Source organism: Mastigoproctus giganteus, chromosome 11 (assembly GCF_048544385.1).
Source record: "Mastigoproctus giganteus isolate SK-2022 chromosome 11, ASM4854438v1, whole genome shotgun sequence".
Lineage (NCBI taxonomy): Eukaryota > Metazoa > Arthropoda > Arachnida > Uropygi > Thelyphonidae > Mastigoproctus > Mastigoproctus giganteus.
This window is the reverse complement of record NC_143585.1, coordinates 37,101,962-37,120,113: the sequence shown is the minus strand read 5'-3', so window position 1 is coordinate 37,120,113 and position 18,152 is coordinate 37,101,962. Positions and strand designations below refer to the sequence as shown.

The 18,152-nt window shown below is 36.8% G+C and overlaps 1 protein-coding gene across 1 annotated transcript in view; it reads left to right on the top strand.

The window, feature by feature from the left end:
- LOC150077913 (zinc metalloproteinase-disintegrin-like MTP8) overlaps positions 1 to 18,152 on the top strand; it is a 241,339-nt gene that overhangs the window by 135,653 nt on the left and 87,534 nt on the right. Inside the window, exons 3-5 of the mRNA XM_090385351.1 lie at positions 10,584 to 10,736; positions 14,410 to 14,492; positions 17,027 to 17,139. Coding sequence (XP_090241477.1) covers positions 10,584 to 10,736; positions 14,410 to 14,492; positions 17,027 to 17,139 — 349 coding nt within the window. The remainder of the gene's footprint in view (positions 1 to 10,583; positions 10,737 to 14,409; positions 14,493 to 17,026; positions 17,140 to 18,152) is intronic.

The window sequence follows — 18,152 nt, the reverse complement described above, 5'->3', positions numbered from 1 at the left end:
ACCCATGGTCTAGTGAAGTGCAAATGTGACCCCAATCAACAAAGGAGGGTGAAAGGGAGACAGAGGTAATTACAGACCTGTCAGTTTAACTTCTGTTCCAAGGAAATTAATGGAGGCACTGGTTAAAGAAGCATTGCAGGATCATCTAGAGAAGACTTCAGTTATAGTTCGGACACAGCATGTGTTTATTAAGGGGAAGTCTTGTCTGAGAAATTGGATACTGTGATGTGGTCACAACGGAGCTGGATGCAAAGAATAATTTTGATATCATATATTTGGATCTTAGAAAGGCCTTTGATACTGTTGCACACGAAAGACTGCTGCAGAAATTGGAGCAGTGTGACATTGGAGGCAAATTGCTGCTATGGATAAAGGGGTGGTTGAGTGGAAGAAGACAGAGAGTGGTAATCAATGGACACTGCTCTTCGTGGACTAATGTTATTAGTGGAGTCCCAGGGTTTCGTGGGTCCGTTGTTGTTTGCTGTATTCTTATTAATGGTATTGATGATGGTATATCAGTCTTAATGTCCAAGTTTGCAGACGATACGAAGGTCGGCAGGGTTGTTAATGACAGTAATGACAGTACGCTGCTTCAACAGAATCTAGAAAAGTTGAGCAGGTTGGCTGAGATATCGCAACTGAAGTTTAACAATGACAAATGTAAAGTTCTGCATATGGGAAGCAGCAACCCCAGAGTAACGTATCAACTGTGTGGTGCTACACTGACAGTGGTAGTGAGTGAGAAGGACCTGAGGGTAATTGTTCAGGCAGTTTTGAAGTTTTCTGAGCAGTGCAGACGGTCTGCAAGTGTAGCTCATGGTGTTTTGTCAATGATATACAGGAATTTTTCTACCAGAGATAAGGAGGTGATTATCCCCTTTTATAAGGCAATAGTCAGGCTACACCTTGGGTAATGTATACAGGTCTGGAAGCCTCATTTTAAGAAGGATGTAGAGCTGCTAGAACAAGTACGGATATTATTATTATTATTATTATTATTATTATTATTAGCCACATGGTATTAGCCACATGGAAAGGCTTAAGTTTTGCAAATTACAGTGTCTGGAGACTAGGCACCAGCGAGGTGATCTGATAGAGGTGTATAAAGCCTTGAATGGTTTAAGCATGCTCAATGCTGATGGGATTCTTCCTCTAGCTCAGAAAAATCACCTGAGAGGGCATAAATTCAAATTGAGGAAAGACAGATGTAGGATAGACGTGCGGAAATTTGCCTTTAGCCAGCGGGTGGTTGGTTGGTGGAACAGACTTCCATCCCTTGTGGTGGAGGTTGATAGCCTAAATAAGTTTAAGGCTCAGCTGGACAGGTATTTTGAACGAACAGAGGGGTGAAGTGGAAGTGGTTTTTTTTTTTTTTTTTTTTTTTTTTTGGCTGATGCTGCATAAGCTTGCTTTCTTGCATCAAATGCCTCTACTAATGCTAATGCTAAAAAAGGAAGCCTGAGGCTTATGCTGCACCAGCCAAAAAAAAAATTCCCGAGTTACCCTGAGAGAGAGAGAGAGAGAGAGAGAGAGAGAGAGAGAGAGAGAGAGAGAGAGAGAGAAGTAGAAAGGAACCACCAAGAAAGAGAAGAATGATGATATCCAGCTCAGGACCCTGGGTTTACCAAGCCCATACTCACCAGATGTGAGCGCAACGTGACGTGAATGGAACAAAGGGTTGCTGTTATGAAGATAGGCTTAAGTTTTGCAAATTAGTGTCTGGAGACTAGGCACCTGCGAGGTGATCTGATTGAGGTGTATAAAGCTTTGAATGGTTTGAGCATGCTCAGTACTGATGGGATTCTTCCTCTTGCTCAGAATAATCGCCTGAGAAGGCATAAATTCAAATTGAGGAAAGACAGTTGTAGGATAAATGTGCGGAAGTTTGCCTTTAGCCAGCGGGTGGTTGATTGGTGGAACAACCTTCTATCTGTCGTTGTCAAAGTTGATTGCTTGAATAGATTTAAGGCAGAACTAGACAAACATTTGGAGCGAGTGGATGGGAGAAATGAGAAGGATATGTTTTTTATATATATATTTTTGGTTGATGCTATATAAGCTTGCTTTCTTGCACCACGTGCCTTTGCTAATGCTAAAGTGGCTCGCTTGCGGACAACAACGACAGTATGGGGAGTAGAATGAGAACTTTCTGCTGTTTACCGATTTTTATCCGTTATCTATTTTTCTTTACAATAAAAAACCCAAAGAATAATAATATACATATATATAATTTATAGGTTATAATTTTCATTTATATTATTTAATTTTGTTGTTTATTTAACATAAAGAATTCTTCACATATATAAATGCCAAGAAGAGCAGGACAAACCAGATCGGACCTTTATGTAAGGGAAAGGGGATAGTAATAAATACACCAGCTGCCGTTGCAGATGAACTCAACAGTTATTTTGCATCGATATTACAAATGAAAAGCCTTTTGTGGCAAAGGGAAATTGTGGGAGCGAAGTTAAAAAATATGTAATTAATGATATTGAAATTTCGCAAGATTATTTAATGAAAAAACTTTCGAGCCTACAGACCAGTAAGGCTCCTGGAGTTGATGGAATATACCCTATAATCTTAAGAGAGGCGGCAAGCGAGTGCATTGAACCATTGAGGCTAATTATGCGAGTATCATTAGACTCTGGGGAGATTCCCCTGGATTGGAAAAGTGCAAATGTATCTCCCATACATAAGGGTGGCTCTAAAAGTGAAGTTGGAAATTATCGACCTGTCAGTCTGACTTCAGTAGTAGGGAAAATCATGGAGGCAATGATCAAGGGTGGAATTCAGGATCATTTGGATCGAATTGAAATTCTCAAGGATACTCAGCATGGTTTCGTAAAGGGAAAATCCTGTTTAACAAATCTGGTTCGCTATTTCGAAAGGGTCACTCACGAGCTGGATTTAGGGAATAATTTCGACATTGTTTATTTAGATTTCAGCAAAGCTTTTGACTCAGTCCCACATGAGCGGTTGCTTTATAAGCTGGAACAGGTTGGAATCACTGGGAAAATCCTTAGATGGATAGAAGGATGGCTTCAGGGCAGGAGGCAGAGGGTTGTGATAAATGGCTATTCCTCAGATTGGGTTGATGTAAGAAGTGGGGTTCCCCAAGGATCAGTATTAGGACCACTGTTGTTTTTAATTTTCATAAACGACATTGATGAAGGGATAGAGGGCGTGATGTCTAAATTTGCAGATGATGTTAAAATTGGGAGAGTAGTTAATGATCACTGTCAAGCTGAGCTTCTTCAGAGAGACCTAGATAGACTTCAGGAATGGTCAGAAAAATGGCAGCTGTGCTTTAATCCAACAAAGTGTAAGGTATTACACCTGGGAAACAGTAATCCCAAAAAAACTTATTCACTTGGTGGAGTTCAACTAAAGCCAGTACTGGAGGAAAGGGACTTGGGTGTTACGATACGGTCAGACATGAAATTCTCTGAGCATTATAAACAGGTTGCAAGGAAGGCCCATGGTGTTCTATCAATGATCTATCGAACTTTTGCAAGTAGAGATAGGGACGTGATAATCCCATTATATAAGGCTTATGTTAGACCACACTTGGAACACTGTGTTCAAGTATGGAGACCGCACCTGAAGAAAGACATCGAGCTTCTTGAAAGGGTGCAAAGAAGGGTAACTCGCCTGGTGAGATCGGCAAAAGGGCGTCCTTATGAAGAAAGACTTCGAATATGTGGGTTGCAGAGTTTGGAAACTAGACACCTTAGAGGAGATTTGATTGAGGTGTTTAAGGCTCTGAGAGGCATCAGTAAAATGAATGAGGACAAAATTTTCAAGATTATAAATAATGCTAGAACTAGGGGACATAAATTCAAGTTACGGGGGTAAATGTTTAGACTGGACTGCAGGAAGTTCTATTTTAGCCAGCGAGTTATAAATTACTGGAATAAGTTGCCTTCATGGGTGGTAGAGGCCGACAGTTTGGGGAAATTCAAAGGTCATCTGGATAGTACTTTCGGGTAAGGGAAGCACATAGGATGATAGGTTTAATTTCCTTTTTATTTATTTTTTATTTTATTAATTATTATTATTTAGTTATTTATTTTTATTTTTTTGTTTTTATCATTGTTTTGTTCGGATTTATTTTTTTTAATTTTTTTTTTTTTTTTTTTTTTTTTGGCTGGTGCAGCATAAGCCATAGGCTTTCTTGCACCATGCGGCCGTTACTAATACTAATACTAATACTAATAAGTTAATAAAAAATATGCAAAAATGTAACTTGCCAACTTGCCTTTTTATAATACATATTGCATATCAGTTGAAACCTGGGTAAAGATTTAATACTCGGTGCACCCTTCAAAATGGCGGCGAGGAGAAGAGGGGGGAAAGCAGTGATTGACGGATTGTGACTCCGCCCACTCACTGCGTTCCCGCTATTCTCCTCGGCAAACGGTACTAGGTGACACGCGGGTGGCACAGCAACAAATACGGCCGCTGAAAACAGGATAAATCCAATAATTTCAAAAGTTCAAGTTACAAAAATACGGTTTTCGTGGATCACAAAATATCACGTGACATTTGAATAAGTCGGATACAACCGAAAAGAAAAAAAAAAAAGGGGGAAAGGTAATTTTCGCGAAAGAAAAGGAACGACAAATGAACAATTATTAAAAATAAAACAAACAAAAATGCACGTTTTTCCAAGCTATAGCTTACAATCTAAGCTATAATTTTAGGGCAATTATTTTTAGCGCAAATAGGGGGATCATTATTATTTTTTTTTTCTGGGGGCTCTGCCCCCAGACCCCCGTTTCTGTGGGGGCTTCTGCCCCCACACCCCCGATATACGTATTATTCAGCCTTTTCCAACACCAAACAAGTTTTCTTTTTTTTGTTTGTTTAAAAAAAAATTCGCACCACGTGCAACCCTTCATTCTTCTCGCCCGTACATTACTAGACGGGGATCCCAATCCCCTGCCTTTCTGGCCGGAAAAAACAAGTAATTAGTATTGTAAAAAACAAGTAATTAGTATTATTTGTAACAAAAATTAACACCACGTGCAACACTGAAAATTGCTGATGCCCGTCAACAGAAATGCTAAAATCAAAAAATTAATCACAAGCACTCTAATAATCACTGATCTAAAATCTAAAAAAAAAAAATTAACACCACGTGCAACACTGGAAAAAAAATTAACACCATGGGCAACACTGAAAATTGCTGATGCCCAACAGAAATGCTAAAACGACAGAAAACCACTCACCTCATCAATTGAATTATATTTTCAAAACAACCCAACATTTTCGAACTAATATTTCGCAGGAAAAAAAAAAATCACCCAATACAACAGACACCCATCTCAACCATGGGAAACCAAAGAGTAAGTCACTAACAATCGAATACGCAAATTGAGGGTTTTTTTTTTTTTTTTTCTGGGGGGCTCTGCCCCCCAGACCCCCCCCCGTTTCTGTGGGGATGTATTATTCAGGACGAATAATATACGTATTATTCAGCCTTTTCCAAAATCAAACAACTTTTCTTTTTTTGCTTTATAATTACGCATCGATAAAATTAAATAATATGCTAATCAAGTATTAACACCACGTGACACTTCTAACAGCGAAATTCATAACACGGGTGACACGCACGGCGTGGCACGCGTGCCAGATGTTTCCGTATGTTCAGGAGAACACGTGACACTGGGCGGAGTCAGCACCCGTCAATCACTGCCGTGTCGGCGAGTATAGAGAGGGTGCACCGAGTACTAAATCTTAGCCGAAACCTGTTTAATTGCACAGCCCATTTAATTTATTTTCAATTTAAAATTTTTTTACTTATTGTTATTTGATGGAGCGGGAAGGGGCTCATACGTATTAACTTAGTGATTCAATTTAAATTCCGGCCCTGTATGTTTGTCTTTTACACTGTTGCTCACAGAGTAATATTACTGTGTGCTGTTGGTTAGTAATGGGCTGAAGGTGGGCCTATATCATATTAAAATTATTTTAGTCACTTTTATTTTTATTATTATTTATTTATTTATTAATATTATTTTTATTATATTTAGTCACTTTTATGAATGTCTTTTGGTGTTCCAATATTTTTGATAATGCTATTTATGAATATTTGGATTACTACTTTGATACTTACTGGATTAGTGCAGGATGAAAAACGAGAGTTTAAATTAGCGAACTGTAAATTTTAATACAAACAACATTCATTCAGCAATTTACAAAACATCAGCTTGCTACTTAGTCCGGAAGTGCATAACGAATGTTGTTTATTGTATTTTGTGGAGTTTAATTACTAATACCGATAACGTTGATCACTAATATAATTTTTATGCAGTAGAGTGTTTGTTTTGTGTACTACAGTAGACTTCCCATCAGGAGCCGGTCCCAGGGAATCATTAAGCATTAAAAACAGATAGCAGTGAGAAAAAACAGAGAAAAGAAATCACATTATATTGATTATGGGGGGTAACTTCTTTAGCCCCACTTGGGACTGTCCTCTTGCTGCTGATTGTCCTTGGGTGATGGGAATAAATTTATGCAGATAAGCAAAATCCCGGATAATCAGAAAAATGAAAGAAAAACCTGTTTATGTGGCAAAAACTAAATTTGTTTACATAATTCTGGATCCATATAAAAGCATACTACAGCATAAGAAGATTTGATATAACATTTAATGTAAAAATATTGTTTTTTTTAAAAGAAAAAAATTGTCTCCTTTTTTTCCCCCCTTGGCTATACGGGCATAAATTCAAATTGAGGAAGGATAGTGTGCAGGATATATGTGTGGAAGTTTGCTTTCAGTCAGTGGTGGTCAATTGTTGGAATAAACTTCCATTTGTTGTTATGAAAGTGGGTAGTTTGAATAAATTCAAGGAAGAACTAGACAAATTATTGGATGGGATAGACAGGTGATGTGATATTTTTTATTATTATTTTTTTTTGGCTGATGCTTTATAAGTTTGCTTTCTTGCATGGTTTGTCACCACTAATACTAATTATGATTTGTGTATGTATTTTGAATTGTACCAGTCCTCCATTCCACTGATTTTTAGGGGAAAATGAAGGATAAATATACTAGTAAATAGGATACAAAATGGGTTATGCTGATGTAAAACAACTAAAGTAAAATCATATTGGGGCCACTCAAAAACTAATTCATAATGGGTTATGCTGATGTAAAACAACTAAAGTAAAATCATATTGGGGCCACTCAAAAACTAATTCATCTGCCCATGTGTGTTATATCTGTAAATTGTATATGTTCTCTGACTTTCTAGAAGAAAAAATTGTTATCCACACCTGAGACCAACTAACTTAGCCACGGATTGAAAAAAAGCCCATAAAAGTTACATCATTGATGAGATTCGAACCCGGGTCTTTACCACCTGGTATGGGGAGGGTGGTGATTATAACCACTGTGCTACTCATGCAGATGCAAAATAACAAATGGAACTGCCACTATTAGCTAGCTAGAAGTTTATTATTATTATTATTATTATTAGTAGTAGTAGTAGTAGTAATAGTAGTAGTAGTAGTAGTAGCCATATGGTGCAAGGAAGCGTGAGGCTTATGTTGCACCAGCCAAAAAAACAAAAATTCCCGAGTTACCCTGAGAGAGTCAGAAGTAGAAAGGAATCACCAAGAAAGAGAAGAATGATGATATCCAACTCAGAACCCTGGATTTGCCAAGCCCATACTCACCAGATGTCAGCCCCTGGGGGTTGAAGTACTATCAGATTTAGGCATAAGCCAGATAAACCATGGTTTGGGGCTTCACTATCCAAGGGGCCCTTGCTATTTCATTCTGTGAAAATAAAAATCTATAATTACATATTTTAGAGTCCTTTCTCTTACTTTGGCTCAGGACCTCATTATATCGAAAACTGACCCTGGCTGGATATAAAGATCAAATTAGTAGTAGTAGTAGTGGCACCTGATGCAAGAAAGCAAGTGTAGGAGCTTATGCAGCATCAGCCAAAAAAAAAAAAAAAATCACACCATTCCCTCCAAATGCCTGTCCAGTTCCTCCTTAAATTTATTTAACCTATCAACTTCCACAACGACAGATGGAAGTTTGTTCCAGCAATTAACCACCCGCTGGCTAAAGGCAAATTTCCGCACATCTATTCTACATCTGTCCTTTCTTAATTTGAACTTATGTCCCCGTAGGTTCATAATCTGAACAAGAGGAAGGATCCCATCAGAATTCAGCGTGCTCAACCCATTCAAGGCCTTATAGACCTCAATCAGATCACCGCACAGGTGCCTAGTCTCCAGCCACTGCAATTTGCAGAACTTAAGCCTCTCTTGGTAAGAGAATCCCTTCATTCCCCTCACCAATCGTGTTGCTCTTCTCTGTACACGTTCAAGCAAATCTACATCCTTCCTAAAATGAGGCCTCCAGACCTGTACGCAGTACTCAAGGCGTGGCCTGACCATTGCCTTATACAGAGGGACAATCACCTCCTTTTCCCTGCTAGCAAAATTCCTATATATCATTGACAAAACCCCATGACCCGCCCTAGCAGCCTGTCTGCATTGCTCAGAAAACTTCATATCTGACTGCACAATTACTCCCAGGTCTTTTTCATTTTCTACCACCTTAAGTGTAGTACCACACAGTTGGTACGTTTCTCTGGGGTTACTTCTACCCATATGCAGTACTTTGCATTTGTCAAGGTTGAACTTCAGTTGCCACTTCTTAGCCCATCTGCCCAAATTATCTAGATCCTGTTGCAGTAGCACACTGCCATTACTGTCATTAACAACCCTGCCAACCTTTATGTCATCTGCAAACTTCGACATTAAGCCTGATATACCTTCATCAATATCATTGATAAATACACAAAACAACAGTGGACACAACACCGAACCCTGTGGGACTCCACTAATAACATTAGTCCATGAAGAGCAGCACCCATTGATTACCACCCTCTGTCTTCTCCCACTTAACCATCCTTTTATCCATTGTAGCAACTTACCCTTAATACCATTCTGCTCCATTTTTGTACAGTAGTCTTCCATGCGCAACAGTGTCAAAAGCTTTCCTGAAATCCAAGTATATGATATCAAAATTATTTTTTGCATCCAGTTCCTTTGTGACCACATCACAATAACCAATCAAATTTGTCAGACAAGACTTTCCCTTAACAAACCCATGCTGTGTTTGAATTATTGCTGCAGTCTTGTCTAGATGATCCTGCAATGTATCTTTAACCAGTGACTCCATTATTTTACCCGGAACAGAAGTTAAACTAACTGGTCTGTAATTACTTGTGTCACCCTTCCATCCACCTTTGTGAATTGGGGACACATTTGCACATCTCCAGTCCGTGGGAACCTCCCCTGAGTCCAAGGATGCTCTCATAATTATGGCTAAGGGTTTGCTTAGTTGCTTTGCCGCCTCCTTTAAAATAACTGGATAGATCCCATCCACCCCAGGTGCCTTTCTTATGTTTAACTTCAACAATTTCTCCTCCACTTTGCTCTCAGTTATTACAAAATCATTAAGCACACTGCTACAATTTGATAACCTTCTTCCATTTTCAAACTGTAATAATTCCTCACGTGTGAATGTAGATGCAAAATACTCATTCAGTTTGTTTGCTATCTGAGCAGGATCATCAACAGTCGAACCATCAATGTCAAGTGGACCAATCAGATTCATCCCCTTCCTTTTAGAGTTTATATAAGTAAAGAAATCCTTGCTGTTTTTCTTAGCATCTTTTGCCAAAGATTTCTTGTAATCCGCCTTCGCCTGCCGAACCTCCTTTGTGACCTGATTACAGACTAGCTTATATCTGCCACAGGCTTCTGCGTCACCTGATAATTTATATGCATCCCATGCATTTTTCTTCTCTGTCACGAGTCTCATTAGTTCTCAAGATGTCTGATTCTGAATGATTACAAGGTTTTTGCTTTTTGAATTTTAAAAAATAATTATGAAACTTTCAGTGGTAAAAATAATAATATAAATAATATAATAATAAAAAGAATAAGCAGACACATACCTAGTAGAAGCCCTTGTGGGAGTCACAGTTGGTAGAATCGCCATCCTCTCCATACCAGGTGGAAAAGACCCGAGTTTGAATATTGTCAATGATTCGAGGAATATTTATGGGCTTTTTTCACAACATGGCTGAGTTAGTCTATCTCAGGCTAGTATAGTTTATCTTCTGAAAACTCAGGGTTTTTTGTCCAGTAAACTGCAGATCGACCACAGAACGCATCAGCAATTTAGGCCAATTTACAAATGGCATAAATTGCTAATGCACTTAAAATCCAACAACAACAACAACGTAGAATGTTTATTCATACTAGGGATAAGGATAGGTGCAATACATTTTGCTTATTGTTTATTTTTAATTTTTTTTATTTACCCTTATTAAAACCTCTAGCCATTTTTTAAAATTCAAACAGCTATGGCCCCATAACCATTCAGAATGAGACACATGTTTATATGTTCAGCCAGAAACACCTGGTATAAAATTATTTTAATGTAATTTTTTTATATAATTACAGTTTACATTAAATTGACAGTTTTAATGAAAGGATGCCACTTTTATAACTTAAAGACTTTTTATTATTTCTTTCTTTCGTAGGTAGAGTCCGATGAAAAGTTAAGGATAGGATTTGTAGCTTTTGATAAAAAGTTTGTGTTAAATCTACAAATGAACAAAAATCTTCTACCCAAGCATTATTTTGAAAAACATTATCATAATGGTAGCAATGTGATTAGTAAACCAATACAAAAGGTATGTGCACATTTGAATGTATATATTAAGTAAATTGCATAATTTTGAATGATATTCATTCATTCATTGAAGAATATTGTATATATCTGGTTAACAAAGAAATAGAGAGGATTATTGTGCTGGAAATTCATTTGAAACAACCTGGATATTTTATCAAAATTGAAGCATTTCATCATTAACTATATAGAAAATCCCTTATATTAGTAAACATATGTTTTTCCGATTGGAACAAACCTTCCATGGCATATGACTTTCATCTTGAGGAGCTGTTGTTAAAAGTTGGTTGCCTGGAATGTATCATGAAAAATTACACTTCCCAAATGAAAGTAGTATATTGCATATTCTGCCACCATGTTTGCATTGAGAGGACAAAGGATATCTGTTGATGTTGGACTACAATTTCTGTAGTTCTACTTTTGGACCTTTCAAAATCAAATTTGGATTTATTGATACCTTGTGTACAGCTGTTTCAAGCTTTAGCCTAGTTATAAAATGAAATTGGAGATTTAGATTCAAACCAATTCCAATTGTGATATGCTACATTCTTATCCCAAACAGCCTTAGTAAGTTAAAGAACCATATATTAGTATTTATCATATAGTGCAAGGATGCCAGAGGCTTTTATTTGTTTATTTTATTTATTTATTTATTTTGGCTGTACAGCCAAAATAAATAAATAAAAATACAGCCACTCCCTGACTTACGTAAGTGTTGCAGTCCGCGGAACTCTACGTAAGTCGGAATTTCCCTAAATGCTTATGCAGCACTCGCAACTCTGCGCACTTAATTTGATTGAAGCAAAAAAGAAATGTTCGATGAACATGTAAATAGAATTATTTATTCAATTTTTTTGTCTCATGCGCAGGAAAATTATAAAATTACAAAAAGAGCATAATGTCAGCAAGTTTTACTTTTTGAGCATCATTGCCAGAATTAACTCTCTAGCTGATAAGCATGCCGCTGCAGAAGTTGAGGAGTGTGGAGATTTAGAAGGGGTTTTTTCCAACACAATACAAAATTTCTCTCCAGCTGCAGAATCAGCACTGGTGACTTCACCGCATACTTTAATGTTTTGGAAACAGGCATGATGCTTGAATCTATTAAACCACCCATTGCTTGCCATGAACTTGGCTTTGGGTTTGTCATACTTATCCTTAATATCTTCATAAATACTTCTTGCTTTTGCTTGAATGGCCATTGGACTTGGGGGCACTTGCTACTGAATCTGATTTTCCATCCATATTATTAATAGCTTTTCCATCTTTGATATAGCACCGAAACGCTGTTTTGTGATCACTGTTGATCCTAAATGGATTGATCCTTTAACACATTCTTTTATATGTGCACTGTCCTTTGAAATAGCATTCACTGTTGAAGCAGTGAAGCCTACTTCCCATACAGTAGATGACAAACTTTGTCCTGCTTCATACTTCTTAATTAATCATCTTCATTTCTAAATCAATTTTGTTTTGTTTCCTAGCACTGCCACCACTTTTCACTTTCCATCGGTCCCTTTTCCTTCACCATTGTAATAAGTAAATAGGAATGAAGAGAAGATTCTGAAAATTTATTTGTTTTTTATATGATTGATGATTTCAGTTAGACAACAGAATTCCAATTATCAATGTTAGTTTACTACCCATTGCACTTACAGAAAAGCCCAATAAACCAGAAAGTGCAAATTGTTTTTATTGTTTTATGGTAGCGACCTCCAGAAATGTGTTTAGGAAAATATCACAAAGGCATTCAAAACTGATTCTTATAACCAGAACATATGATAACAATGAAAGTGCAGTGCAATTTCCATTATAAAAATGACCTTTTAGAGAGATAAATAGCTTAGTTATATAGTGAAAATTTCAACTTCCAAGGTCGTGGAACGAATTACCAAAAAAAAAAAAAAAAAGGGTGCTTCCGTAGCCAGGTGGGAAGGAGCAGCAGTGCGTAGCACACGCTTCTTGATTAGACCGGGGTTAGAGCCCTTCACCACCAAATACAAATTCACGGAGCAATATGGCCTTAGTTGCTAATGCTCCTAAAAACCAAATAACAAACAACAAAACAACCAAAAAAAAAAAAAAAGTGTTATTGGTTTCACATTATGATATTTTCACGACACCTCCATTTATTCCTACGGGATGCAAAATACGTTTCCACAATTTTTTTAAGTTTGCACCAGCCGGCAAAAACTTACATAAAGTCAAATCTCTGTAAGTCTAGTATTACGTAAACCGGGGAGTTCCTGTAATAAAAAATAAAGAAATAAGCAATAAAACTAATAATAAAAATAAGAAAGTAAAAAATATATATAAAAAAGAAAATAAAATGCCAATGTGTTTCCTCCACGCTGTTAGCTACAGCTGACTATGGAAGTAACTTATTTTAGTGATTAACAATTCACTGGATAAAAGAAAACTTCCTGCAATCCAACCTAAAACTTTTCCACCTGTAATTGAGTGTATGGTCCCTGGTTTGTCTTTATCTAAACTATGTTATAGATAAGAGAACAGCGTTTAGGGTGGAATGAGAAATAAAAAATTTCATTCTTACAAGAATAATCTGTAACAGGGCTGTATGAAAAAATTTAAAAAGGGAGGGAGATTTCTGAGCTCTTGTCCACTGTAGGCTTGAGTTGAGGCTGAACACCCTAGCACCATCCCATTATATATGGTCCTGATCAGTGAAAACCTCAGGAAGATTTAATCACTAGTCTGGCCAAGGAAAAGAGAAATGTAAATTTCACAATCATCCCATTTAACACTATTGTAATGTTAGACAACAGAAGGTTAAGAATGGCCATGGAACGAACAGATGCTCTGTAGAAGAAGAACCATCACTGAGTTGAGGTATTACCTCAAGAATGTTACCTGTATAGTTAGGATCATTGTATTCTGATAGCTGAATGAACAAGTTGTGTAAGGTCATTTGTAATAGCAAAAGCCTCAGAACCTTTACGAGTTAGAGGTGGTGGGTTATTTGAATAAATGAAGACTTAGAGGAAGAACTAGACATATTGGAGGGGATGGACAGGTGATGTGGGAGAATTTTTAGGCTGATGCTGTATAAGCTTGCTTTCTTGTATCATATGTCACTGTTACTGTGACTAATAATAATAATTTCATACCACCAGGGTGCCTTTGGCCTCCAAGGTCTTTAGACCTGTCAGCATGTGACTTTTTTTTTTATGGAGGGCACTTAAAATCAAGATGTACTCTCTTTGCCCACACAATATTGAAAATCTGCAAGAAAGAAAAAAATTCGTGAAGAAATTGCTGGAATTCCTTTGGAGATGAAAAGCTGAAAGAAAGAGAGAATTTGTGAAGAAATTGCCAGAATTCCTACATGTCATCATGGGAAACAGTCATGGAAGATGACAAAAATGCCTGTACAGAGATGGTTGTCACATCGAGGATATCTTCAAAAAATAAACAGCATGCTATATACTTTAAGAAAGCATATTTGTAATTTGACAAATACAAATTATTTATTTAATTACTGATTTTTAAAATTCACCCACTTCTCTACTTCACGTTGTAATATATGTCTTTATTTTTGAAATTATATAAAAACATCACCAAAGTGATAGTTTGGTTACACGCTTCAGTACTTTTTACAGTTAGCTTTTATGTACAAAGATGTTTACAGGAACATTATATATTTTTTTAATTTTTAGTCTGAAAAGCACTGCTATTATCAAGGATATCTTCAAGGTCATAAAGACTCGTGGGTGGCTGTCAGTATATGCAATGGCATTAGGTAAGTATACAAACTTTCCTAATATCCAATACATGATAATCTTTAACTGTCCTTTAATTTTAACTTTTTAATTTTACACTTTTAAATGAAATTTTTAAAACACTACCTTGCAACTGGCATTAGCATTAAAAAGTTTTCCCGTAAATATGTCTTCTGTATTACTACAATGGCTTCACCACACATTATTTACTCATTTCCAAATGAGGAGTATATAGTGAAAGAATTCTGTAGAATTTTTTTTTTTTACCAAATTGAAAATTAAACAGCGAGAGAAAAAGGATGTAATCAATTTATCGATTAGAGTACAAAGAAACAATTCAATAGTTTTTAATTAGGCCAGCAGTGGCCATGTGGTTTCAACTGGTAGTGCCAAAGTAAAACAATTATTTTTTATTTTCTTTAGAACATTGCTTTTCCACAATATTTAAATCAGGTAGAGTGCCTAATCATTTAATTTCAAATTTATTACTATATAACAATCACAAAATATATATATTTTTAAATTTTATTTTAAAACTGGAGCCAGTGTTGCTCTGGCACATTCACTCATTCTAGACGCCAACAGAGAAGTTTCCTAGTGTCATTATGTACATGTGTGAGTTATTATTAGCATCCTCCCATTGTGAAATTTACATGGTCAGTGGCTCCTACATTTGAAATCACATTGATGCAGTATAGGACTATATACATGTATGTGAGTTAAGGATGGTAGCTGGCCATAGAACTAAGTTTTGATGTGTCATTGATAATCTGTTGTGATCTGCTATTAATCATTGCTGAAAAGATGAAAAGGAAGTTGGGTTTTTTGCTTTTGTCCAGCTTTAATGGACAAATGCATAAAACTCATATCAAGTTTTGTGTTTGATTAGGCAAAAAGTGCCATGGAAACATTTCAAATAGTGAAGCAAGTATATGGAAAGAATTATTTGCCTTGTGCACATGTGTTTGAGTAGCATAAACATGTCGCCCATGAAAGAGAATTGCTGGAAGACGATGAATATCCAGGCCAGCAAAACTGGTTCAAATGCCAGGGTTGATTGAAAAGGTGCGGGAAGTAATTAACTTTGAATGATTTCAGATCTGTGCATTAATAAGGAAACCATTCAGCAAATAATAACCTGGGATTTGAAGAAAATGAAGGTCTATGCCTGGTTTGTTCCGCTTTCTTTAACAGACGATCAGCAACAGGTGCGAATTGAACACTGCAGGCTACTGAAAGCAAACCCAACTTCCCGAATTTGATCGTTATGGGTGACCAGACATGGTGTTTTCGGTACGACCCCACAACAAAGTGCAGATTGGAAGTCGGCAAACTCTCCCAAAGTCAAACATGTTTGTCAAGAAAGGTCAAAAATCAAAACCAGGTTCATCACTTTCTACGATAGCAAGGGAATTGATCACAAAGAGTTTGTGCCCAATGCCTAAAGTGCTACTGCTGCCTATATCTAGACATTTTGAAATGTTTTTTACAGAGAATCTGTTGTGTGGGGCCTCAGTATGGAGAAGACAACAGTTGGTTCCTCTTGCATGACATTGCATCAAAGCCACAAGGCTCTTAGTGTTTGGAAGTTTTTGGCTAGCAAAAAAGTCTGTGTACTATCGCACCCACTGTATTCACCAGACTTGGCTCCATGCAATTTATTTTTGTTTCCGAAGCCCAAGGCATCACTGAAAGTTATTTTCATGACTTTGACATCATTCAAAGAACTGTGATGAGAACATCAAACAGTATACCAGTCACAGCCTTCCACCAGTTGTTCTAGTCACTCCATGAACGTTGCATGCAGTGTGTGGATGTGAGAGGAAGTTACTTTGACCAAGGTTAGTTTACTGGGATTGTTATTTTTTCTAGCCTCAGTCTCATTTTCTGATTGCCACACTGTGTACATTTAAATCTGTATATTGTTTAAAAATTGTGAAGTTCATTATCAATTGAGCCATATAAGTTGATATTCAGGACATTGCATCTGTGTGTATGCATGAAGATGCACATGTGTGCTTGTGTATGTGTACAAGATGTGCATATGTGTGTGTATGCATGGATGGATGTATCATTATTCAAATGGTAAATTATTCATTTGTGGCCTGAGTTGGGCTGTTGTTAGACAGGATAACACCCATGTTCTTAATTATATTGTGTGGTAGTGCAAGATTAATGTCTATTTAAGGTGAGTTAGATGTACCTTGACAAATGGAAACTGAATGCTATCCCCATTAATCTTTCCTTTAAGTTTCTTATAAGTCCCAATGTTTTACCACTTTTTCTTTTATTTTAAAAAAAAAACTCAGAAAATAGTTTTGGGACACTTTTTTTCTTTTTTAATAGTACTTTTTCTTTTTTAACAGAATGATGAAAGTAGCAAAGTTTTGATAGGTTCTTATACTAGTACATGACAACTGACTTAATTTTTTTAGCACCTTATGCATAATGGAAGATGCGATGGTACAAATTCTTGAAATAGTAGTTTTTTTATTAGTTTTGTTATATCGTTTATAATTGGACTTTGAGAAGTTAACCTTTTTTTATAATATAGTGGAATTATATATGATGGGAAAGAAGTCCACTACATTGAACCAGATCCATCTAACAACAAAGATCATCTAGTCTTTAAAGCTGCTGACTTAAAACATCCAAATTTCACATGTGGTAAAAACTATTTTATTAAATTGTTAAATTTTTCAATATTTATCTTTTATTTACAGTATTTATAGTACAGGGTGGCTACAATTAGAGTATCCCTATTCAGAGCTCTCTGTAGCTTTAAGTAATAAGTGGAATGCCACCAAAATTAGTAAGTAAACTATTTAAGGCATGGATAAAAAAAAATGTTGTTCCAAAATCTGCCGATAGGGGATAATATGGCGCTGTACAAGAGGAAAGACATGACAAAGTACCAACAAATAAATAACTAAGACAAACCTTAATGAAATTGCAAATTTTTATTTGTGCTCTTTGCAAAAAAACAGAAAGAAACTGAAAACTGCCAGAGGAAATGGTTTCACAGCTTCAAACTCACTCACAGTTTACTCATGATGGTCGATGATGTCGCTGATGGTGGAGTTGGTTTTCAATGTGGTTACCATTGTTCTGGACCAGAAATTGCATTCAATGCAATTTCTGGTCTAGAACAATGGTAACCAAATGCAACATCTCTGGAGTAATGTTCCGCACATGCTGCGTTACATTGTCCTTTAAGACAGTCAGGTTAGGGACACTTCCTTGATAGATATTGGCCTTGAGGTGACCCCCACAGCCAAAAATCACACGGTGTAAGGTCAGACAGACGTGGTGGCCATGCAATGGGAAACAAATGACTAATGACTCTTTCTGCAGTAAAGTGATCCCGGAGAAGCTGCTGTATTGGTCGTGTGATATGAGGAGGAGCCCTATCTTGATAAAAATTGTCTCATCCAGGCATCCTTTTTGCTGCAGTTGAGGAATAATGAAACTTCTCAGCATGTGATGAGATCTTTGTGCTGTAGAAGCAGGTGGCTGCTCCTGCTGGGTGCAATTCCTCGAAAAAGTATGGCCCCAGGATGAAATTTGAAGTTACACCACACCAGACAGTGATTTTCTGAAAGTGCAGTGGGATTTGCTGAATAGCATGTGGTTCTTCCGAAGCCCATATTTGGCAGTTTTGAGTGTTGATGGTCTCATCG